Here is a 24,819-nt window from a genome sequence, read left to right on the forward strand (position 1 = left end):
AATCGCTTTGTCGGCTCAAAAAACCCTGCAGCGCAAAAATTTGGGTGGTTTTGACTATTTTTTCACGAGTTATAACGTTTTTGCTGCAGTGAACCTGGGTTTTTTGGAAAGGCCCAGATAGGGGATAGGTTATTGGCTATGAGGCTATGAAAAACTTGTTCAGAATGATTGATATTGTTATGGTTGGACTGCTCATGAGTAGGGCTAACTGAATTAACAATAAAATTGGGCATATTCGGGTATTAAGATGCATTTTTGATCACTTTTTCTTGAAATTACACTCGATTTTCTGTGATTTTCGTTACTTTGGGAGTCTTTTCTCAGCTTGTATTGGCACTAGGAGGTTGGGAGTGCATATTCTGAGAGATATAGATGTGGGAGTGCTGATGGTATGGTTAATTGCTGTCAGAAGTGAATAATATTGACTCTAGCTGGAAATAACTGAATTTTTCCTGACAAAATTGTGGCAATTTCAGAGCTTATTTGGGTTTAAGTCTTCATGGTTGATACTGGGATGAGCTGGGACTGGTTTTTATGGTACTACAAGGCTAGTGGGGGGTTACACTAGAGTTGTAAGGGGTATAGGTGGCTTTAATCGGGTCAGGTGAAGAATAAAATGACAAAATTTTTGAAGCGGAGGATTGAAGCAGAAGCGCGATTTTCGTTTTTTCGTCATTTTCACATATACTTGGAAATATTGAGTTTTAACGGTTGTTTGAGGTTGTACCATGTAGGTGGCAGTTGGGAGTAGCTGCTGGGGGCATTTGGGACAGTTTTTGGCATATTTTTGGGGTATAATTTACACTACATTTTAATCAATTTTAGCACACTTTGGTAGGGTTCGGTATTTTTGTCATAACTCAACTTTTATTGATTTTTGACGGGATTTTTGGGTACTGGGATGTCAAGCGTGAGCAGTAGGATGATCTAGGGCTGTAAAATGGGTCAATTGAAGGTTTTTTGTGGGAGTTATCATTGAATTCGAGCGGATTCGAAAAGTGTCAAAAATTGAGGGCTCCAGCGTCACTCGATTTTTAAAGTTCTTCAAATCGCTTCAAAATTTGCATGTCGGTTCCTCGGCTTGAAAAATGCTGCAGCGCAAAAATTTGGAATGATCGGGGCATTTTTCACAATTTTATGACTGTTTTTCTGAGTTGAACCTAGGATTTTCGGAAGGGTCAATTTTAGACTAAGTTTTTGGTACTTAGAAGGGTCGAATGGGGTCAATAAAGGCTGGAATCGCTTCTACTGGATGAGGGCTTTTCAGAACAATAGGTTAATCCAGGTTCGGACAAGTAGTTTTGGAGATATATCAAAATAACTGGATTTTGAGGTCAAAAATTTTCGGTTTTTTGGCGATTTTTGGGCTTTAGGGCTAAGTTGCTCAGGCTTGTTGGGCTTTTGGGGCGGATAAAGGGTGCTGCTAGACTGTACTGGGTCTGTACATGCTAGTGGATATAGATGGTTATGGGTAGAGGGTCGAAGACTTGACATATAAGCTCAAAAATGATGTTAAAATCTAATTTATCATAGCCACTGGCGAGTTTTGGAAGACTTAAGTGTGTAATTCCTGCATCTATTACTATTTCTCTCAGTTCATAGAGGCTTGCTAATACTGATTCGTATGTGGGTTTGTGATAGTATCTAAATTTGGTAACTAAACTGAAGATATAACGTTCAGAAATGGGGTCGAAGTAAATTAAAACTGAGCCGATATCAGGTGGATATCTAAGTCTAATTGCACTTGGGGCTGCTGGGTACCACCTTTTGACTTGTCTGGCTAATCCCTTTGCCATTGCAAGGTCTGCTGATATACAGTGTGCAAAAGAGTGTGGAGAGTATAAGATATCCGTTGGTGAACTTAGATAAGTTGCATTTATTTCTTGACTAAAGTGATTTAAGTTTTGATTTGAAGAGCCTGGTGAAGAGTTTTTTGTTTGAGATCTGGTTACTGGTTTGTTTGCTGAACTGCTGGGCTTTTTCCCTGAATATTTTGCTATGCTAGCTCTTACTTGATCTAATTTTGTCTCTCTACTTGGGGTAGTTGACTGTTGTGCTGCTTGTGCTGATGCTTTTATTGCTTCACGTTTTTCTTCTTGTTCCAGTCTGGCACGTGCATTTTTTGGTCTAGGACTGCCTGATCTTCTAACTTGGTTGGTTAGGTAAGGGTTTGTTCTATCTTCTTTAGGCAACATTATTTCTCTATCACGTTTAAATCCGCGTACATTTTTCCGCTGTTGGTAGTCTGTTGATTTGAATGAACTTTTCTCTGGTTTTCGTTTTGGGTTATAAGGTCTGGCTCTTATTTTTCTATCAGTTAAAGCAAATTGTTCTTCGTGTGTTTCTGGAGGCGATTCAATATCGAATGGTACTATTGACGGTTGTGGCTGTTGAGATGGTAGAAACATTTCATCATCTGATGAGGATGATACTAGAGGAACACGAACTTCTGGTTCTTGTTGTCTGATTTCATCAGCAATTAACGGATTAACTGGTATTCGGGCAATTTGCTCTGCGTCCAGATTTAGGTCAGCTAAATTTTCGTCTGAACTACTATTTTTATCCAAAAGATTTGGGATTGCTTCATCTGAACTTGAGGAGTCAAATACTGGAAGATGAACTGGGGCAGTTCGTGGTCTTAACTGCTGGTGCTACTACCCTTGGTGGGGCTGGTGGTACTGCTGGAGGTGCTGCTACTGCTGGTCCTGCTAATGGTCCACCTAGGGGAACATTTATGGTCACTCTGACTGTATCTTGTTTCTCTTTTGTAGCTTGTTTTATTTCCTTTTCTTGTTCATTTATCAGTTCTGGAATGTGTTTATCAAAAAGCTCTGGCTCCATATGTTGTCTTCTAGATGGATCTGGTTGAAAGTTTACCGGGTTGATGACTTCGAGGTCTTCAGGAGTTTCACTTGGTTTAATTGGCTTGAGTCTGATGCGATGAACACATTGTGTGTAATTCGTATTTACTTTTCGAATGATGTAATTTGAATCAGTAAGGGCTTTTTCCACTTTATATAGCGGGAGCCATTTCTGTACTTGGGAAGCTATTACTGTTGATTGTTCTAGTAGCTTAGGATTCAAAAGTAAACAGAATGATTTCTCCAGAATCGGTTTTGCTGATGCTTTTTGATCATAATACTTTTTGTACTTCAAGTATGCGGTTGTCAGTTTTTCTTTGTTTTCCCCGAACTTTTGCATCATGGCATCTTGCAGTTCATTTTTCAAAATCGGAATTTACTGCTACTGCATCCATTACTTTTCTGGAGAACCGTATGTCAAGGGGTTTTATGGGTTCTCTGCCATGGAATGAAGTTGAAGGACAACAATTTGTTGTTGAATGATATGAAGTATTATGAATAAAGGTTGCAAGAGGAACATATTTATGCCAGTCTTTCCATTGTTCTTCTGTATTAAGTTTCAGAATTCGCTTCAGTGGTGCGTGAGATCGTTCTACTGCTCCAATAGTCTGAGGGTGCTTTAGTGAGGCATGTTTTAACTTTACTTCTAGTAAACTTGCTAATTCTGACATTAATTCAGAAGTAAAGTTGGTTCCTAAGTCACTAAGTATTGTTTGAGGAATGTAGCTGTGTTGGAAGAACACCTTTACTAGTTCTCGGGCTACTGTGTCGGCATATCCATTTGTTAATGGAACTGCGAATAGGTACTTTGTGAAGACATCTATTGCACTCAAAACATACTTATACTGCGATGACTTTAGGGGGCCTACTAAATCAATTTGGAGCATATCTCCTAGATATGATTGTAGTGAACTGACTGGTTGCAGTTTCGGTGTGATGTGGCTTTTTGGTACTCTGTTCAATTGTAGACAAGTAAGGCAGTTTTTGATGAAGCTAATGAATTGATCGGTGAAACCTGGATAATAAAATCGCTTTCTAAATTCCTGAATTGTTGCTTTGGTGCCTAAGTGACCTGCTGTTTGTGAATTATGGAGCCTATATATAGTCTCTCTCCACAAATGCTTAGGTACACAGAATTGTTTATGAAGTACTTTTCCAGTATCATCATAAAAATTCCGGTATAAGACATTCCCTTCAAGAATTAATCTATTTAAGTGCTTGTGATACTTTTTTAAACTTGTTGTTGCATACTTTAAGTCTGGTTGTTGATTATTTTGTTGAATCCAATATATTACTGTTCTTTTGTCTGTGTCTTTTTGCTGCTCTTCTGCTAAATTAAGGCTAATTAAGTTGTCTGTAAGGTCTGGGAACTCATCTAATGGATTTGGGTACTCAATTGAATTTATTTCTTGTTTTCTTTTAAGTTTTAATAGCCCTTGTATTTCTGTGATTGGTGAGTTACTTTGACGTTTTTTGTAATCTTCATAATATCCAAGCTTTTTAAGTACATCAAGTTCATCGTTATTAATTTCATTACTAAAGTTTTCAGTATCAAATAATACGTTCAGTTCAATATCAGGATTTGGTGCTTCAGTATCTATTTCTATTTCTCTGACTGGAATTCTATCTGTTAACTTTAAAGACATTGTTGCTGTTTTGTCATTCTCCATTCGGGAGGGGAAATCTGCGGCGTAGTTAGCGCGTCCAGGAATGTGAGCAATTACTATATTAAAGGCGAGTATTCTGTCTAAACAATTCCAAAGAGATGGCGGTATTACTTTTGACTGAAAGAATTGTGTAAGGCTTTTGTTGTCGGTGAGTATAATTACTTGTTTGCTTGATCCCCAAATGTAGTTTGAAAAGTAGTCCAGTGCATAGTACAAAGCTAGGAACTCTTTGTAATAAATTGAGAACTTTAATTGTGTGGCATTAAACAAATGCGATCCAAACGAAACGGGAGCGTATGTTTTCTTTTCTTTCTTTCCTGTTTCATTTACATAGTCTTCCACCATTAGTACAAAACCTGCACCGTGGTAACTAGCGTCACAAAGAATTACATACTGTAGCCCTGGTTTTGGCAATCGCAATGTTATATTCGTTGCTTCCATTAGATCCTTCTTTATTACTTCTAATGCTTTTACATGTTCTTCTGTGGTTTCTATTACTGCATCCTTCTTCAGGAGCATGTAAAAGGACATTAGTTTTTCACCTAGATTAGGGATGTAATTTCGGAAGAATTGCGTGAAGCCGATTAATCGTTTTACTTGTTTTGTTGTTTTCGGCATTTTAAATTTATCAAGAAATTTCGTTATTTTTGATTTTTCTGGTGATATTCCTTCTGCACTGATGTTATTTCCAAGGAATTTCATTGTATCGGTTGCTATTTCACACTTTTCAGGAGACAATTTCAGTCCCGATTGACGTATACATGTAAAGATTTCTCGTAAAGACGGTACCAATTGTTCAAAGTTTGTTACTGCATTTCCAATATCATCCATAAACTAGGTACAATTTCCTGAAGCTAAGCATGGGTCCAAGTAATGTCTAATAAAGGAACTGAATCCTGTTACTGACTTATTCAATCCTTGTGCAAGACATTTATAAGCATAAGTTCTCGAAGCAAAGTTAAATGCTAGCAGTTGCACTGATACATCGTCTGCCATTTGCACACAGTGGTATGCTTGAGAACAGTCAAGTTTCGTAAACAATTTTTTCCCGGCAAAGTAATTTATTGCGTCACTCATGTTGGAAATCGGGAAGTTGGTATTCACGTAGTCATTTTTCAGCAAGTGGTTTACTTTTCTCAAGTCAATTAATAGTCTAAGTCTTCCTGAATTCTTTCGTTGTGCGAAAAGTGGACTACTATATCTTGATTGAGACAAAGTTGTTATCAGTCCGTAATAATGCATTAGTGCGAGCTCTACTTGTAACTCATTTCTCAAATGGACGGGCGTTGGAGGGCCTTGTTCGTAAATTGGTATGCTTCTTTCTGGAGTTAACTTTATTTTCAAATCTGTATTATATCCAACGTCAAATCTGTGTTTCGCAAAAATATCACTGAATTCGACTAGTAGTTCACCTACTACTGCTTTTTGCTCATCATTGAGGGCTGATTTTTCCCACGGAAACTTGCTCAAAAATGTTATTTTATCCTGATTATTACCCTTTGGATCTAATTTCTCCATTTCTTGCAATTTTAGCAGTTGCTCATAAATATCTCTCTGCAAAGGCGACAAGTTTGTCGGATCTGGGCACGTTTCAGGCGTTGGGAACCATAGTTTTTCATATTCTGGTGCTGGTTGCGCTGGTTGAGCCTTTCTTTTTGGGGTGTCTGTAACTTGAATTAGTTGATTTCTTTCTGTTAAATAATTTTCGCTCATTTTTGCCACATTAATTAATTGAGGACCTACTTCTAACAACTTTTCAGCTTGGTCTGATGTTAAGAATGAAAATTTGGCTATTTCTTCGCCTTTGTTTATGGTAATTGGGTGATCGGTAATGTTCAGGACATAGATGTACAGAATGTTATTTTCAGCAACTTTACTTAAAGAGGATGTTAATATTACTTCACTGTCTTTTTCAAATATTTCGTTTGGAATTATTACCCCACAGAGGTCAGTGAATGATTCTAGTTTATCATAAAGCTTACATTCTAATACTGCTTGTTGATTCGGCTGTAAAACTTGCTTTTTCTGTGTATAAACTCCAAATTTTTTACGTTTTACAACTCTTCTGGGTTGCTTTTCTGGCTTTATTTCATTTATTTGCAGAGTTTGATCAGGGAATTTAATGTAACTTTGTCCTGGGCAGATGCTAACTTTATGTTCAACAAAGAATGGATTGCCTAATATTACAGGAGTTGTGACAATTAAAACAAGGAAATCTTCTGTAAATGTTTGTGTGCCCAATTTAAATGTAACTTTAATTGCTTTGTCAATTTTAACTATATTTCCGTTTGCCATTTTAACTTTATCTAGATCAGGCTTTTCTATTTCTGTTATTGAATTGATATTTGTATTAATTAGTTCCTTGTAAAACTCACGACTTATCACATTTGCAAATGCTCCTGTATCGATTAGTGCGCGTCTTTCTAATTCTCCATTAAATTTAACTTTAACATAGGACAATGTTCTGCCTAAAAGTGGGACAATGCTGAATAATTGCTGAACATGTGGTGTTGGCTTTGGTGAGGATTGAGGTACTTGTGTTGGGAGTTGCACAGAATTATTAACTTTACTTTTGTTATTATTACTTTTGCGTTTTCTACGCTTTTTGTTACTTTTAATATAAACTGACTCTATTACTTTATCTAAACTAGGACTAGACGTGCTTTCGTTATAATAGTTAACTGAGTTTTTATAATTTTTATTTTTGTTTTTTAAAGTTGGGTGGCTTTATTAGTTTTTTTGTTGATTAAATGGGAAATTCATACCTCTCATATTTCTATTTTGAGGGTTACTTGCACGATTAAACTGATTTGATTGTTGAGTGCTATATCGGTTGTGTACTGGACTATCGTGAACTATACCCTGTCTAAGAAGGTTTTGTGGGGTATTTTTTGTTGGGAACCGGTAAACTGGTCTATTAACATAAGCTGGATGAACAAATGGGGGACTGTCTGAAGGTTCGGTCCAATAATTACGAGTTTGTGGCTGTTCGTTATAATGAAACGGTCTAGGGGCATTAAATTGTGGTCTAAACTCTCGGTAATTATCAGCACGAGGGGCATACTGTTGCTGGGGCCGATAGTTTTGCTGAACTGGACGGTAATTAGACTGATATTGAGGGTAATTTTGTCGATAATTTTGGTATTGAGGGCGGAAATTTTGTCTATAACTTTGTTTGTAGACTTGTTGAGGGTAATGTGGTGTGAATGTGTTTACTGGGCCTTGTTCTGATGGCTCATTTTTAGGTGCTGTTCTCTGCTCAAGTTTCTGCTCAAGTTCTTTCTGATTATTTGAAATAGTAGCTATTGCTTTTAACATTTTATCAGTATTTGATTCAGTTATTTCATTAAATCCGTCGTCAAAGTACTCTTCTCTGTTACACATCTCCCTTATTGCAATCTGTTGGCTAGCTAAGGTGCATAATTGATCAATGGTATCTGTATCTGGCCTTTCTAAAAGCTTAGGCTTAAGCCAGTTTGGCATGGACTTAATAAAGAATCGCTTTATTTGCTCGTTTTTTCGATTTTCTGACATTTCAATGGCAGATTCTCTTGCTGCTGTCTCTCTTTCGAATCTACGAGCCTCTGGGTCACCTGCTCCTGCTGGCTCTACCACTATTTCAGGTGCTGGATCTGCTTTATTGGCTTCAGTTCTTAACTTTACTAAGAAGTTTTTAACAGTGTCTGTTTTTGGATTAAACTTTTGATTCTCTAACTTTATAATTCTGATCTCTCTCAAGTCATCCTGCGTGAATCTATTTCTTAGAGCTGTTATACTGTCTTCGAAGACTAGTCTGGTAGCCTCTGGTAGGGTTAAGAAGTATCGTAAAGCGTCTCCTTTTAAATGTAATTGCAAAAAGTTCGCTTGTTGTGCGTTTGCGATTGCTGCTACTCCGATTGCACCTGTTATTAGTTGTTCAAACTCGTTAAAATTGTCCGTTTCTGATCCGGAAAAGGGCGTTATGTTGATCTGCGCGTGTGCCATTTCGCTTTTTACCCGTTAGATTATATACTTTTCGTTCAATCAGTCTTATTTTCGTTCTAAAGTATTAAATAGCACGCTTAACTTAACTTAATGGAGAGATTAAGGGGATTTAAGTGAAAACAGTTAAATGAATAGCACAAGAATATCAGAAAAGAAACTACTGAAACCATTCGTTCTAAAAATAATAAAGAAGGGCTGCTTATAGACCTATTCCTAAAGCTCCGGTCGAATCGTCAGACTTATATCGTTGAAGCCGTATGGGCCGCCGAAGTCTCACCTCTAAAGAGTGCCCCTTAGTTTAGGAAAATTCGTGGGGACCACGACCGCACAGGCCTTGTGGAAGCTGCACTCAGATAGGCAACAGCATAATTGACCGAAGTCACTGTTTGATTCATTAACCTCCGGAGCTGGGTGGGGAAATAGAATGTAATTGTTTTTTTTTTGTTTAAACTTTTGTTTTGCCCTCTTTTAATTAATGTTTAAGTGATGGTTTCAGTAATTTAGCTTATTCTGATGTTATCTGATAATCAGTAATGATGTTGTCAAGGTTAATATCTCTATCAGATTGAAGTTTGTTACGAATAAGGCCAAATTTGCGAGATTTCTGATTTAAACTTTTTGCTGTCCAATGAATTGCTACACGTTTATCATCTTTATCTAGCACATAAATAACGATGGTCTTATAAGCTGAAGGGGAAAAAGCGCTTACTATCTGAGCTTGTGTTTTATTGCTGTTATGGGTATAAATGATGTTATTTCCTTCAATATGTTCAACAAAATTGGGGGAAGCTCGGCAATTATTAATAGCGGGGAGAATTTGTTCTTCATAAATTGACATAAATAAAGCACCAAAATTAATTTTACAAATTCATTTACTCACAATATCCTCGCTTGCAAATACCCTGTGTTGTTTTTGTCCGTTGTGGTGGCTGTGGTTGAGTTTGTTCCAGTTATTGTCCACTCAAACACTTTTGTATTACTGTTACACTTAGTTCACAGAGACACAAACAGTTTCCACCCATTCTTTCCTTTGTTACTGCTTTTTGTGTTATCATCTTGCTTGGAAAGGAAGTGCTGGATGTGGTTCTGGATAATTGGAGGCTCTTAAGGTAATGGAGAAGAAGAGAAGAAAGAAAACAACAGAATAAAGAAAAGAAATATCGAAAATATCAAGGAATTAATCGAATTATCGGTCCGTTAAACTGGAAAACAGTTAATAACTCCTGTCACCATGTTACGCACTGATCTTTAATAGTGATCCTCGTGGTGTTATTGAGGTTTATATTTGAAGTAATTAACTTGAATAATTAGCATTTTACAAGGACTTATTTTGGTGTTTCACAGTGCGATTTTTAGCAGATATATTTTGAATAAAATTAGCTAGTAATAGCCTTTTATTGAGCGGTTCAGATGCGTGATATATCCACTAGTTTGCCTTGCTTTTTAATTGCCTTGCTGTTAATTTAGTCGCTATTTCTTCTGTAACTAAGTTTACCAAGCTTGGAGTTTTTTCAAGAGAATTTCCAGTTCAATCTTTATTTATTTTTAGCAAGAATTGTTTAATAATTTTAACAAGAAGTTTCTCAAGTTTATCAAGTTTTATGAGATGATAGGCAACTGATTGTCAGGCTGGTTCTCCGGTGTTCTGCTGATAGTGGGTTCCGCAGGACTGTGCCTTCAGTTGTATTGGTCCTTCGCAAATATTTACTGATTTACAAGTAGGGCGATTTTCGGCTTTTGTACGTCTCTTGATGTTCGTTAAGTACATATACAAGTTCCGTATTAGCACCTACTTTATCAGAATAATTACTTCACCAAGTACATAATCTCTCATGAAGTTATTTACTGATTATGTGAATTTATCATCAAGAAACTCAAAAAAGTAAATATTGAGGCTTTTAGGCACTTGAAGTGTTTGCTAGTAAAACTGTCACTCGGCGGTTGTTTTTTGTAAACATAAACAAATTAGAGGTTACAGGCCTAGATGGAAATGTTAGCTATAAATGGCCTTGAAACTAACTGAATATTAATTAATATAAAGCACTTAATTATGGATATTTTAAGGAATATCATCACGTAACTATGAGGGACGAAATAGGGGCGTGACAGTGGTTCTTAATCGTAAAAATTTTAACCCCCTCAGTCACCCCCCCCCCGCCATCATCCCCCGCCCTCAACACTCCCATTGCCCACCCTCATCCAACTCTCGATTTGAACCCCCTATCATCTTGCCTTTGCAACCCTACCCCTCATCACTTGCCCCCCTCCCCCCCCCCCCCACACCACACTCCGGTCTGGCAAACTGTCAGCTATATTTCTCATGGTTGCTGTCCTTAGGACAGTTATAGAACTGTCAAAAAATATCAATAAGAAATTTTTTGTCAAATTTTGCCGTGTTTTTTATAGGCGATGTTTGCGGATTGAGGGTTGCAACATCATGTGAGAAAGCACATTACCGGGGCTCTTTTTTGAAGCTATGCTGGGTTGGTATTGTTTGAAAGTTGAGTTAACTTGAACTTTCTTGTTCAAGGATACAGCTGAAGGATCACTCGAGAAGGAAAACGCACAACCTAATGGTGACACAAAGGAAGACATTTCAGAGGAGAAGAGCGACATGAAAGCTGAAGATGAAGTCAAGACGGACGATGTTGATGATGAAACTGCTCCTCCGAGCAGCAAGCGAATCAAAAACGATGATAGTGTAGAGCTTAAAACTGAGAATGGAGATCATTCCGAACAAAACGTCAAAAATAAAGAATTGAATGCGAAAACAGACTCGGACAAAAAAGATGATGATGAAATACAAGTAGTTGCAGTTAAAAAGAAAATGGTCTCAAAAACTGTTTACCCGCAATTGCTTCTGGCCTTTTCTTTCTTCGACAGATCGTTTTCTGGTTATATTAAGCAGCGGGACCTGGAAGATTGTGTTGATGCTCTGGGCCTGGGTCTGTCTAAGAACCAGTTGAAATATTTGGTTGGGAAAGTATCCAAACTCGATCTGGTCAACTACCAGGACATGACTGACGAGAAAGTGGAAGAGGGTGCTAGTTACGCCTTCAAGTACCACTCCGATTCACCCCTCGGTTAGTGAAACGCTTTTGGGACTTTAACTGGCAAAGAATTGTTTCTTCGTTGAATTACTTGATGAACGATTCTATTTTGAGAATGATGATGTTCTATGTGGTGCCTGTTGCTCTTTGAGCGCATTAAGTGAGCTGCAGGAATTCAATATTTTGCTATCTTTCAAAAAGCAAGAAGTTGACTCATAAGGATGTGAATGAGGTTAACACAAATTTTCGGAGTTTTTTCCACTCCTTAAATAAAATGTGGTATATGATATAATAATTTGTAAGTGGGGATTTTACTTAGGGGAGGGGAAGTAAAGGTAAATGAAGATGCAGTAACGCAAATGTTCCCTCTTAGGCAACTCTTCAGCATACAGATCCTCTTCTGCTCTGCCATCAAGTGAGGAGAGCAGTGGGGGAGGAGGAGCATTGTGTGGGGACTACGTCCAGTTTGAAGGATCCACAATCAACCTGAGAAACGTCATGACCCAGGCAGACCAGTTGAAGTCGGAGAACAGTGTCCTCAAGTCACGGGTCATTGACCTGGAGAAGGACAACAGTACGTAATTGTAGGGAATCGTTTGAAAAATGTCCTCTATGAATGATCTCATTCCGGTATCTTTTGTTAATATTAAAATTGGAATGAATAGGAACTCGTGATGGGATGCTCGAGCATGTAGAAATCCAAAAATTTTACAGCAGACTGCCTTAGGGATTTAACCAAAAGCCCTAATATTAGCTCATAATAGTCATTGTTTCATTTAAATTTGATCATGGCATGTTGATGATGCAGTTTGAATGGATATTTTATTTTGCATCTGTCGTGTTTTTCAGGCGCAATGAAGAGTAAATACGATAACGAGGCACAAGAGAGTGCGACTCTAAGGAAGAAACTGGGAGAGACCAGGGCCACATTGTCACAAACAGCTAATTCCAACGCCCATCTCACCCGCACACAAGGTAACACTCACTGATTTAGACTGGTCTAAAGAGATGAGCTACGGTAACCGGTAAATAAAATCAAAACGACTTGGGATTTTTCTCTTCAAGTGACTTCGGATTTTTTCTTGTGTGACTACACTTAAGTTAATTCGAAGCTACTTAAGTCAAGCGGTAGAAATTCAGAAATGGGTTCTGAAAGTTTTGTTTTCGACGGTCATTTCGAGCGTAAATGATTTTTACGCATTCGTTCTGTTTTTAATAGCCGCCCTCATCTTCTCAGCCGGCTATTATAGCGCTCCTATTTTTTTTTACAATTCAAAGAATTTGAATTGTATTGGGGTGCTGTCTTTTTGTTATGATCTGTTCACACATTTTCATGATTTCTGAAGTCAAATTAGAGTAGTGATTTTGGTCACGCCGAAACAGGAAGTGGAGCGAAAAAGCGAGTGGTTTTGCGGCGTGAAATTTTTTCGCTCTAAATTTAAAGTATAGTGAGAAAACGTGGTTTGAACAAAAATTCGCTTTCTCGCTAGTGGTTTTTTGTTCACATGCGGCAATTTCACTTTGATTTTTACTGTTTTTTCGATTTTTTGGATCGGATTTTTTTCTAAATGGTTTTACCAATCCATTCGTAGTCCGTTCTAGGTCTAGTTTTTTGTTTAGTCAATGAAAATTCTTTGAATTGTACGTCAGGACTTGTCCTGCTATGTTTTTATTTACTTCGTCGAACTTTTTTTCGCTTTACCCGTTTTGCCGCTTTTTCGACATTTTGCGTGAAATCTTTTTGACTTCTCTAGGTTAGTTTCTCTCTTCTGTCATTCTGCTCAATGTCCTTTTAAACAGCAGCTGCTCAGCAAAGCAATTCAAAATGAAGAGAGTCTGTATAAAAAAAAATCAAAGTCAGAAATAGAAACGGGATAAACCCATAAAGCCCATTTTTAGATGCCCGGTACTTGAACTTTGTTCTCATAAGTTTTGGTTACTATCTATAATGCTTATTAGTATTGATACTAGGCCCTGTAGCCTCTCACTGTGAGACAGGAGTATGTTCAATTGCGAAATGACATCAAAATAAATCGCACTTAAAATTTTTTTATACAAAAATCAATTTTTGTTGATATTTTCTTTTCTTTCAATCTCAATAGAGTTATGGGAATCAACGGCGGCTATTTTCCGGCAATCTGCCGGGTATGTTTTATATAGCAAATCCCTGAAGAATGGTCATTTCGAGGGTTAAGAATGCTTTAGAAAGTTCTTAGTTTTGAGTCCAGAACTTAGTGATATACACATATTTGTCAGTTGATTTTAGAGGTTTTTTTTTGCGTTTAGTGCTCTTTAAAGTAAAGAATCATTGTTTTCTTTTCTGTAGATTAAACAATTTTTGTCACCATAAAGATGTAATCCTGTTTTTAGATTCCCTGAAGCGATTGCTGAAAGACAATGTTTCAACTCTCGAGGACACAATGAAGGTTATCAATAAGAAATTGGACGAGTTGGAGCCCAAAACTGAACAAGAAGCAAACAACTAGAACCTCAAAACTTTAGTGAAGCGCTTTGATCGTAATGAACTTATGAACTGAATCGAGGCTGCTTGATATATACTGTTTTAAAAATTATCTAATTGAGGAACCAAACTCATTGTTCATGTTGTAAAAAGCATTATGTCCAACGTTTCCAGGTATATACATGTAAGTTGAATTATGTATTCCATCTTTTTACCTGTTACCTAATTTGGTTCTATTTTCATGTTCCTGATTGGCTGCTTGTACAATTTTGTGATCATTTGTTTCAAGTGAATGTGTGCAAATTATCCTTTTAATTCAATCTGTTGTAGGTTGCATTTTTATCAACACGATTTTTCCAGTTCTCTGATCGGCAGCGGATGTGATTTGCGCAGTTATTGTTCCAACTTACCAAATTATTTTTATAGCTGCGAAGCTGTATGCTTGTTTTTTTTAGATCTGTTCACACATTTTCATGATTTTTGAAGTCAAATTGGAGTAGTGATTTTGGTCACGGCGAAACAGGAAATGGAGCGAAAAAGCGAGTGGTTTTGCGGCGTGAAATTTTTTCGCTCTAATTTTAAAGTAGAGTGAGAAAACGGTGTTTGAACAAAAATTCGGTTTCCCGGTTGTGGTTTTTTGTTCACATGCGGCAATTTCACTCTGGTTGTTACTGTTTTTTCGATTTTTCGAATCGGACTTTTTTAAATGGTTTTCCCAATCCATTCACAGCCATTCTCGGCCTAGTTTTTTGTTTGAATTAAATTTTCATTTCTCGTTCGTGGTTTTTTGTGTTCACATGCTGCATTTTGACATTGATTTTCTGTTTTTTTTTTCAAAAAACTAGGCAAAAATCCAAGCCCAAAAATTATTTATAGGACACTAAAAACTTGTAAAAGAAAGGACAATACCATCGATTTACCAAATCTTGATGACTTGAACGATTACTTTGTTTCAATTGGACCAAAATTATCTGCAAAATTTAATAACGAAAAAAGCAGATGCAATATACGCAATAATGAAAAAACGATGGTACTTCATCAAACAAATGAATCAGAGGTTACAAAAATCTTGAGGAAAATGAACAACAAGAAAAGTACTGCTCATGATGGAATCTCAAACGAAATTTTGAAGTGTTGTTCTCCCATTATTGAATGTCATCTTGCAAGAGCCATTAATTATTTGCTAGAGCGTATTTTCCCAGATTCATTAAAAATAGCCAAAGTAATACCCTTATATAAAAAGGAAACAAGACTGACCCTGGTAATTCCAGACCTATCAGTTTACTGAGTACAATAAGCAAAATTCTGGAGAAGATCTTACTTAAGAGGATGATGAAATTTTGTGTAAAAAATAATTTGCTAGCGAACAATCAGTTTGGCTTTAGATCTAAAATGTCATGTGTGCATGCAGTTGCCACCATAACGGAGTACATTCGAAATGTTATTGCCAACAAAAAAACTGGGCAAGCTAGTTTTATTGACTTAAGCAAAGCTTTTGATACAATAGATCATGAAATTTTGTTACTAAAAATAGAAAGATATGGATTCAGAGGTCCAATTTTAGAGCTATTAAAGAATTGCTTAACTGGGCGCACCCAGTTTGTAAGTGCAGGATGCAAAAAAACGACAGAAAAGCAAATAGTTTGTGGCGTACCTCAGGGCTCTGTTCTGGGCCCTTTTTGTTCATTTTGTATATCAATGATCTCCCCGCAGTTTGTAATGAAAGCACTTTAGTAATGTTCGCCGATGATACACACTGTTGTTAATGCCAGTAATGACAATAATTCGCCTCTACAAATGGATGTTGAAAGAGTTTCCAACTGGCTAAATACTAACAAATTAACAATTAATTATGTCGAAAGTGAAGCTATAAATTTCGGTAAACCCACAAAAGAAAAAGTAAAACTCAAGGATAATGCTCTAGATTACAACACATCTTGAAAGTATTTAGGAATCTACATTGATAAGAACTTAACATTCCGTGATCATGTTGATTTTGTTGTTAAAAAACTTAACAAGTTTTGCGGACTAATGTATCGGGTACGACATTTTTATTCAAGAAGGTGTCTTCTAATGTTTTATGACTCTTTTGCCAAATCGGTCATAACTTATGGTCTATTAGTCTATGGGAACACAAGCAAACAGAATTTAGAAAAAATTGATAGGGTAAAGCGAAAAATCATTCGAGCAATTTTTTTCAGGACAAAATATGAATCCTTAGGTCTTACACTAATTGACAACAAGATATATACTGTATACGAACTTTACGTGATTGAACTTGTCAAAGAACTTTTTAAACAAATAAGGTCCGAATCTCCGCTACAATACATAATTCCGCAAAGTCTAGCAGTCATTAAAAAAGAAACGAGATGGAGTTTAAGAGGCCTATTTCCCCCACCAATTTCGAAAACTACAAAAAACAAAAAGTCATTAGCTAACTTGTTGAAGAAAACATATAATTGGCTAAAACAACTGAATTTATTACCCGAAAACTTTCAAAACTTTAGTTTTCAGCAAGTGAAAGCACATATATCAAAAATAAGTGAGCTTTACATTTCAGATAATAGGGATGTTTTTACCCTCTATTACTAACTTTTAATACGCTTCAGCAAGATGCCATCAATTTATTTGGGTTATTAATTTTTTGCGTATATGGGCACAGACTTGAAGAGCAATTATGCTCATTTTGTGTCCTAATTGGATTGTAATTGGATGTGATGATTTGAAATGTTGTCCAATACTATCCAATTGAATTAACTACTCTATTCTATTTTTTTCTTATTTTTTATCTGATTTTTTTAAAATTATTTTCTCAATTAATTCGTAGTCCATTCTAGGTGTAGTTTTTTTCTGTTGAGTCAACGAAAATTCTTTGAATTGTGCGTCAGGACTTGTCCTGCTATGTTTTTTTTAACTTTTGTAAGATGGTTTCACACCTGTTTTCATGACTTTGAGCTTTCAAAACGGGATAAACAGGTAAAGCTCAGCGGGCATCAAGTTTCATTAGAGGCCCGCGTTTAGTAGTCCCTCAAGTACTCAGAGTGGTGAAGCTACAGGGAAGGCCGTAATTCAAGTTTAAAAGGTCATTTTTAGGAGTTTTTGAGCCTAAAATAGTGAAATTTTTAGCAGTTTTTCGTCATTTTTTAGATTTTTTGTTAGGCCAGTCTGAAATTAAGGTTTATTAAATTTGATAAAGGTCCTTTGCAATACGTAATTGCTGTTTACGGCCACTTTAAGAGCTATATCTATTGCTACTCCAAACATAAACACGGTAATTTATATTAATTTTTTCAAATTGTTTGAAAATTTTTGTCATTTTTTGAGTTGTTTCAGACTTTGACCTCAAAAAAGCTCCTCTCGGGATTAATAATTAGTTATTGCATAGTTTCTAGTGGTAACGAAATGGTTTGAAACATTTTAACTTCATGAATTTTACCAAAACTTGGGTTTTTTTCAATTTTTCTGACATTTATTGTCATTATTGAAGTTTTCCAGCCCCAGGGGCAAGAAGCCTCATCTGGGGTTTGGTAACAGTTTACTAAAAAAATTTTTGGCAATGGAATGATATTCAACATTTCAATATCTTTTACCATTTTTTTTTAATAAAATTGCATTTTTTCTTCAAATTTTTAAAATTTTTATTCAGTGGCCAGGGAACCTCCTATAAGGTTGGCTAGTATGTTATTACATAGTTTCTAGGTGCAATAAAATAGTTTCCAATTCTTTGTTTTGCTATTGTAGGGAATTTTTTAAATAAAGCTTGCAATTTAAAATCTTCGATTGTTTTCAAGTTTTTCGATTTTTTTGTCATTCTCTGAGTTTAACTATCATTACTGGCCAACGAAACTTTTTAAATGTTGTAGACGGTTTACAAAACAGAACTCCAAAGTCAAAAGAATGTTTCAATCTTTTTTATAGCCCTATTTTTGGAAATTTTCTTTAAATTTTCTCTTCTCAGTTTCTTGATGCATTTGTCATATTTGTCAAGTTTATCTACTTTTAGTGGCAGATTCTTCTTTGCGTGAGTTAATGAGTATTTTGAAATGAGTCATATATGGCCTTCAAGTTAAAATCTTCAAGGGTTTTAGCAATGATCGTTTTTTGGTTAGTTTGTTCGATTCTTTTAGTTTCTCAACTTTTGAGATTTTGTCTCGTTGGCTGGGTTGTTCAATTGATCTGCTGGTCAGGTTCATCAGGTCTGTCTTTCATTGAATTAATTGGACTGTATTTCATGACTTGTCCTGCTATGTTTTTTTTAGATCTGTTCACACTTTTTCGTGATTTTTGAAGTCAAATTGGAGTAGTGATTTTGGTCACGCCGAAACAGGAAATGGAGCGAAAAAGCGAGTGGTTTTGCGGCGTGAAATTTTTTCGCTCTAATTTTAAAGTAGAAGGAGAAAACGGTGTTTGAACAAAAATTCGGTTTCTCGGTTGTGGTTTTTTGTTCACATGCGGCAATTTCACTCTGATTTTTACTGTTTTTTCGATTTTTCGAATCGGATTTTTTTTAATGGTTTTCCCAATCCATTCACAGCCATTCTCGGCCTAGTTTTTTGTTTGAATTAAATTTTCATTTCTCGTTAGTGGTTTTTTGTGTTCACATGCTGCATTTTGTCATTGATTTTCTGTTTTTTTCTTTTTTTTTATCTGATTTTTTAAAAATTATTTTCTCAATTAATTCGTAGTCCAATTCTAGGTGTAGTTTTTTTCTGTTGAGTCAATGAAAATTCTTTGAATTGTACGTCAGGACTTGTCCTGCTATGTTTTTTTTTGTTTTTGTGAGATGGTTTCACACCTGTTTTCATGACTTTGAGCTTTCAAAACGGGATAAACAGGTAAAGCTCAGCGGGCATCAAGTTTCATTAGAGGCCCGCGTTTAGTAGTCCCTCAAGTACTCAGAGTGGTGAAGCTACTGGGAAGGCCGTAATTCAAGTTTAAAAGGTCATTTTTAGGAGTTTTTGAGCCTAAAATATTGAAATATTTAGCACTTTTTCGTCATTTTTTAGATTTTTTGTTAGACCAGTCTGAAATTTTTTTATCTGATTTTTTAATGGTTTTCCCAGTTCACTCAAAGTCCTTCTAGGTCTAGTTTTCTGTTTAGTCAATGAAAATTTTTTGAATTGTACGTCAGGACCTGTCCTGCTATGTTTTTTGTTTCGTCGTCTGACGCTCTTTTTTCGTTTTACATTTGTTCAAACAGCAAAGCTGAAAAAGTCAAATTTTCTGACTTCATCTTCTCACTAACGGCATTTGCGCGCGTGACGTCATTTCTCACTCGCTTTAGCAAAAGTTTTTAGGTTATTTGCGTGATTAGATTGTGACCATACGTGACTTATCTCACTCAATAAAATGACTTTTGCACTTTAAAACTTAAGTTTAATTTGAGTTTGTTTAAGGTCAAAGGAACTCATATGTGCAGTAAATGTCCCTAATAAGAGGCTTCTGTGGAATGAATTTTAACAAGCTTTATTAATTTATCGCCGAATGTTTTTTGCTAGGTTTTTTGAGCGGCGTCGATTTTTTTTTTCAATTTAGATCTGTGTCTGTTTCTATCTCTATTATGTGGCACGCAGGTCTATTCTTTCGCAGCTATTCCGGCAATCTGCCGGCTATGTTTGTCACGAGTGTGTGTGAGGGGAAACATTTGAGAAAACGAGTTCCATTTGAGCTTGATAGCAGTCTATCAAATGAATGTTAAAACATCGACATTCAATCCAAAAATTTTGATTTTTAATAGCTTTTTAATAGCCGCACAGCAATATCCTTCTCTTGGTTTTTTACAATTCAAAGAATTTGAATTGTATTGGGGCGCTGTTTTTTTTAAGATCTGTTCATACATTTTCATGATATTTGAAGTCAAATTGGAGTAGTGATTTTGGTCGCGCCGAAACAGGAAATGGAGCGAAATATCGAGTGGTTTTGCGCCGTGAAATTGTTCGCTCCAAATTTAAAGTAGAGTGAGAAAACGGTGTTTGAACAAAAATTCGCTTTCTCGCTAGTGGTTTTTTGTTCACATGCGGCAATTTCGCTTTGATTTTTACTGTTTTTTCAATTTTTTGGATCGGATTTTTTTCTAAATGGTTTTTCAAATCCATTAATAGCCCGTTCTAGGTCTCGTTTTCTGTTTAGTCAATGAAAATTCTTTAAATTGTACGTCAAGATTTGTCCTGCTGTTTTTTTATTTCGTCGTCATGATTTTTGTTACGACCATATGACGTCAGAGCCACTTTTTGTTCATTCTTTCATGCAATTTTAACTGAATTGCATGTGTGATGTCATTCTTCGCTCTTAGGGGAGCGAGTTTTTTTGTTCATGCGCGTGATTAAATTTTTGGTCACACTTGACTTACCTCACTCTCAAAAATGAATTCCTCAGTTTGAAATTGACTTTTATTTACTTTATTCAAAGAGATAAGGTCAATTGGGTGTGTGTCACTCTAAATGAAGTTTATTTGAGATCAGCTAATAGAGGCAGCAATAACTTATACAGATTTTAATCCAAAATATAACAGAGCCTTCAATGAAAAGACGAATTTTTTTGGTCTGTCTTTTCTACTAATTTTTTTTAGACTACCGATCTACGAATCTATTGCGGCTATTTTCTGGCAATCTGCCAGCTATGTTAAATGAAGTTTTCAGAAATTTTATTAGTAGGCATGTGATTAATTGCTCTTGAACGAAGTTCAGCAATTTTTGTAAACATGTTGGTCTTTTTATGCAATTTTTTTGCTTGACCGTTTTTGCGCTTTTCTTCGGGAACATTCTTTGATTTCTCAATTGACTTTTTCACGCTGTCGTTCTTCATTTTTCAGTGACATCCATTGCGCCCACTCAGAAGTAAAGCTTTTTAATATAAAATTGGTTGCTGCATAGCAACAATTAGGGACTGATTGTCGAGTAGGCAGTGCTTATGGTTATGGATCGGGAGGTTTATGGTCCGAATACCGGCGGGGTCAAAGGTTGTTCCACCCGCTTGTCGTTCGAGAGCAATTTTTCAGACATTAGTAGGTTCATGTTCTCTTTTATGTAGGCTTTACCTTATCTTTGGCTGATCTGATTCTGTTTTGCGATTATTCGTCTAACCCTTTTCCCTTTTTCTCCTCTTTTACCTAAATGGAATAAACAGGTAACACACGAAGGGCATTGAGTGGCTGAACAGTTCTTTTAGAGCGTTAGGCAGTCATAGTCTTTAGATTTGCAATTGACCAAAATTTTTGACCAAGACAATTCGTGGTGTAAATCCAACCCTCACCTGCCCAGTCACTCAAAAACTTGATCCACCTCCAATCACGCCCCTAAAGCGATCATCCCTAAGCCCCAGCTGGCTGATACAGAAGCCAACAGCTCGACGGTTGTTTGATAGCAATTCACCCAACGTTAGTCAGCTATGTTAATTATTATTGCGTTACGCTCAGAAAGCTTGTTGCGGTTTCTTAATTTTTACAATATAAAGAATTCAGATTGCGTTGGTCTTGTTTTTTTTTAAGAAACAAAGACGAGAACTGAAGCTTGTTGCGGTTTGCACGATTTATTACACTCGAAAGAATTCGGATTATGTTGGTCTAGTCTTTTTATAAAATAAAGATGCGAACAGTTTTTTAAATCAATTCCTACAATTTGATGAAATCTATGGTGCCTGTCCTTTTTGACTCAAGAGGTCTTTGCCGATCAGTCATGAATTTCGTAAACAGGATGGAAAATAGGGGATAATGACGAATTTGGATTTTTAATTTCTCTCAAACGCAGTTCTTCGCAGTTTTATTTGTCCTGCTTTGATGCGTATTTATTGTTCTGCAAATTTTGTTTTCGTTTGACCACCGACTTTGCATGAAATTTCGTCTTCAAAAACTGGATGAAGTGGTAGACTGAGGACATCTATGTATGTCATTATATAAATTTTTAGAAAGTCACACAAGTTCATTGTGTTGAGTGTGGTTCTTCAAAACTAATCACACTTCAGCATTCCTTTACTCCTCAACCACCGCACGAGTAATAATTTTATGATATATACATATTGATAGGGCTCATTGAAACAAAGAAAATGAATTAGGGGATTTCTATTGAAAATATTAATTTTGATTGAAAAATTTTCTTCCTTAAATTGCTTATGTAAACTTTGCAAATTTTTCAAGTATATTTTACTAAAATAAAAATATTTCGAACGCATTTTATCATTTTTTTTTGTTACGTATGCAGCTGAGTACAGCCCAACCTTTAGTCTACTCCTAGTATTAACTGTCTTTCTGGCGGCTGAGCTTACTAATTCAACAACCAAATTGAAAAGCGCTTCAAGGCCACTTCAAGCAGCAAGGCTAGAGTAGCATGACAAGCGAAAATTAATGCTACATTCTATCGGAGCCATACGGATTTGTTCACTTTGTTCAACATTTGTTTTTCGTAACTTTTATTAGCACAAATTGTCATACATGAATTTAACCTGAAACTCAAAATCGAACTACGTTATTATTGCCACGTATTCAAGTGTTCACAATCGCAAAAATTTAGCTGAAACGGAGTAAGAGATACCCAACTTCGTATCCAGATTCGATTATTTTGCAATTTCTTACCAATTCAGAGAGCGCGGGGCGCCGCATAAGGTATCCCGAACCCCAAACGCAGTGTATTCAGAGAATCGTATGACATAGTAATAAAAAACCAATCAGTGATGCAATTTTGATATGTACGGCAGTAAAAATAGAGCTTGAAAAACTACTAAAAATCAGTTGAAATTCGTTATTTGGTAATATTAAATTGACATACAGTGCGTATTGAAGCACAATTTCTTGAGCGGTAAATTACTTGTTATCGTGTCTTGTTTCTGTAGATCATATCAGTGATTGTACGGTTTCAAATTAACTTTGACTTGTTGAAAACAGAATGAACTTTAATATTCTCAAAAGTTCCTAAGTGAGAGACACTTCGTGCAAAGCACATAGTTAGTTGCTGTTACTGGTTTTAACAGAGCCTACTCTATTTTGAAATTTTTGTTACTGAAACCAGAAGAGAGACTTGCTAGCTTTGGAGTTAGAAAACTTTTTTCAATTTTTTTTGTTATATTTGCAATTGGTAATAAAATACTGTTTAACAACTGCTAACTGTAGCAGACTGTATTTTTGCATAATTATAGCCAAATCGTGGTTCTAAAATTTGTAGGAACGGGAAATCCTATATTCGGTCTATAAATTGAGTTATTAACAAAAACTCAACAAATTTTGATTGTTTCGTTTTGAAATTTTTTGTTATTCTGAGAGAAACGAGTTTTTTCACAGCAAAACAGAACAATTAGGTATCGGGGCTAGTTGAGCAACAGGTAAATAAACGGTAAGCTAAAGCATAGTGGATAATACAGTTCAAAAAAGTTGACTGCGAAAATTCAATATACGGGCAGACTTGAAACCGTTGAAACAAACTGGGTGGTGTAAAGTTTTCCTTAACTTTGGTAGGAGAGCAGCCGTTACATTTGGTCCGTTGACTCGGCAAGTGGAAGGCAAACTGCTGTCCAATCTGATGAAGAGAGTGCCAAAAGCACCCCCAAAAATTTTCAAATAAATCAGAGCGAAAGAAGCGAGTGGAATTCAAAAAAGACGTCGAAGAATTACCCTCGCTTAAAAGGAATAAGCAAAGCAAAAGCAAACAGCAAACAGGCAATTCAAGCACAATCAGCAGAGAGGAGCTTTAACCAACAGCTCACAAATACGACAAGAAGTTCCAAGACTTAGTGGAAGAAGTTAACACTAAACAGAAGGCTTGGCTACAAAACAATTGAAGATTCAGATCGACCCAACAAACTAAAGGTCCTCTATCAACAGACTGTTCACCTTCTAGACGAAGAAATACCCAAGCAATCGCACCTTCGAAACAAGCCTGCACCCCACCCAACAAGTTTTGTTGAAGAACATCTGAAAGAGGCAAGGAAGTGCAAGGCAGGTTTGGGCTAAAATGGACTTGCATATATACGCAAAGACGCGCAACCAGCATTGAATGCAGAGCTAAGCAACACAACTTAAACAATAAACGACAGCGAGAGGAAAAACAACTACCCAACGGACAGCCCAGTTGCTCAAATCGTGCAAAATGGAGCAACAGCAAGCGGCCAAGATACGGAGAAAATTTCGGATACATCTTCAGCAAGGCAAAGTCGCGAGGAAAGGATGAAGGGATTTGATGTCGATTTCAAAACAAAGATGCGACCGGAAAAGGCACGGTTTGAGTGGAGGAGGCTAGAGCTGGATAAATATAAAATGAAAATATAAATATGAAATATAAATGAAGGAACCGAAAACCAAGCATCAAGTACTGGAGGAAGAGCGTGAACTAGAGAGCAAAGCGAAAAGAACAGCAATAGAGAACGATGATGTTTGTTCCCAATCAACTCGCGCTCGAGACAAGTCATCCTTCAACTGGACCCCAAAGAAAAGAGATGTATCAGTCTGGGCTATTAGGATCGACAACCTTCTAAAACCAGTACTGTCAACAGCTCGCATCGAAGCAACCCGTGACGTGAACAGGCAGAGTGACTTCTTTTGATATCGCAGTTCACGAGACCGTTCCTCAAGTATTGAAGACCGCGGTGTTCCCCCCCGCTGGTCTACGCTACAACAGTGGCTATTCAGGTAGCAGTAACCTATCAAAGCTGAAGTTGAACAACTTCGATAGAAACCCCCTCGAATGGCCGGAGTGGTCTAGTATGTTCATTGCTACAGTGGATTAACGCCAAATATCAGACTCAGAGAACATGAGATATCTGAAGACTCTACTGACAAGCAGGGCAAGATCAGCAATCTATTGAATGGGCGT

The 24,819-nt window shown here is 36.5% G+C and overlaps 1 protein-coding gene across 1 annotated transcript in view; it reads left to right on the plus strand.

Annotated features, from left to right (window-relative positions):
* Positions 1-14,359, plus strand: part of LOC142356608 (uncharacterized) — a 52,877-nt gene extending 38,518 nt beyond the window's left edge. Inside the window, exons 16-19 of the mRNA XM_075408477.1 lie at positions 11,043-11,595; positions 11,936-12,136; positions 12,412-12,537; positions 13,933-14,359. Coding sequence (XP_075264592.1) covers positions 11,043-11,595; positions 11,936-12,136; positions 12,412-12,537; positions 13,933-14,048 — 996 coding nt within the window. The 3' untranslated portion in view covers positions 14,049-14,359. The remainder of the gene's footprint in view (positions 1-11,042; positions 11,596-11,935; positions 12,137-12,411; positions 12,538-13,932) is intronic.
* The last annotated feature ends 10,460 nt before the right edge of the window (positions 14,360-24,819 follow it).

Source organism: Convolutriloba macropyga, chromosome 2 (assembly GCF_964194025.1).
Source record: "Convolutriloba macropyga chromosome 2, txConMacr16.3, whole genome shotgun sequence".
NCBI classification, from domain to species: Eukaryota; Metazoa; Xenacoelomorpha; order Acoela; family Convolutidae; genus Convolutriloba; species Convolutriloba macropyga.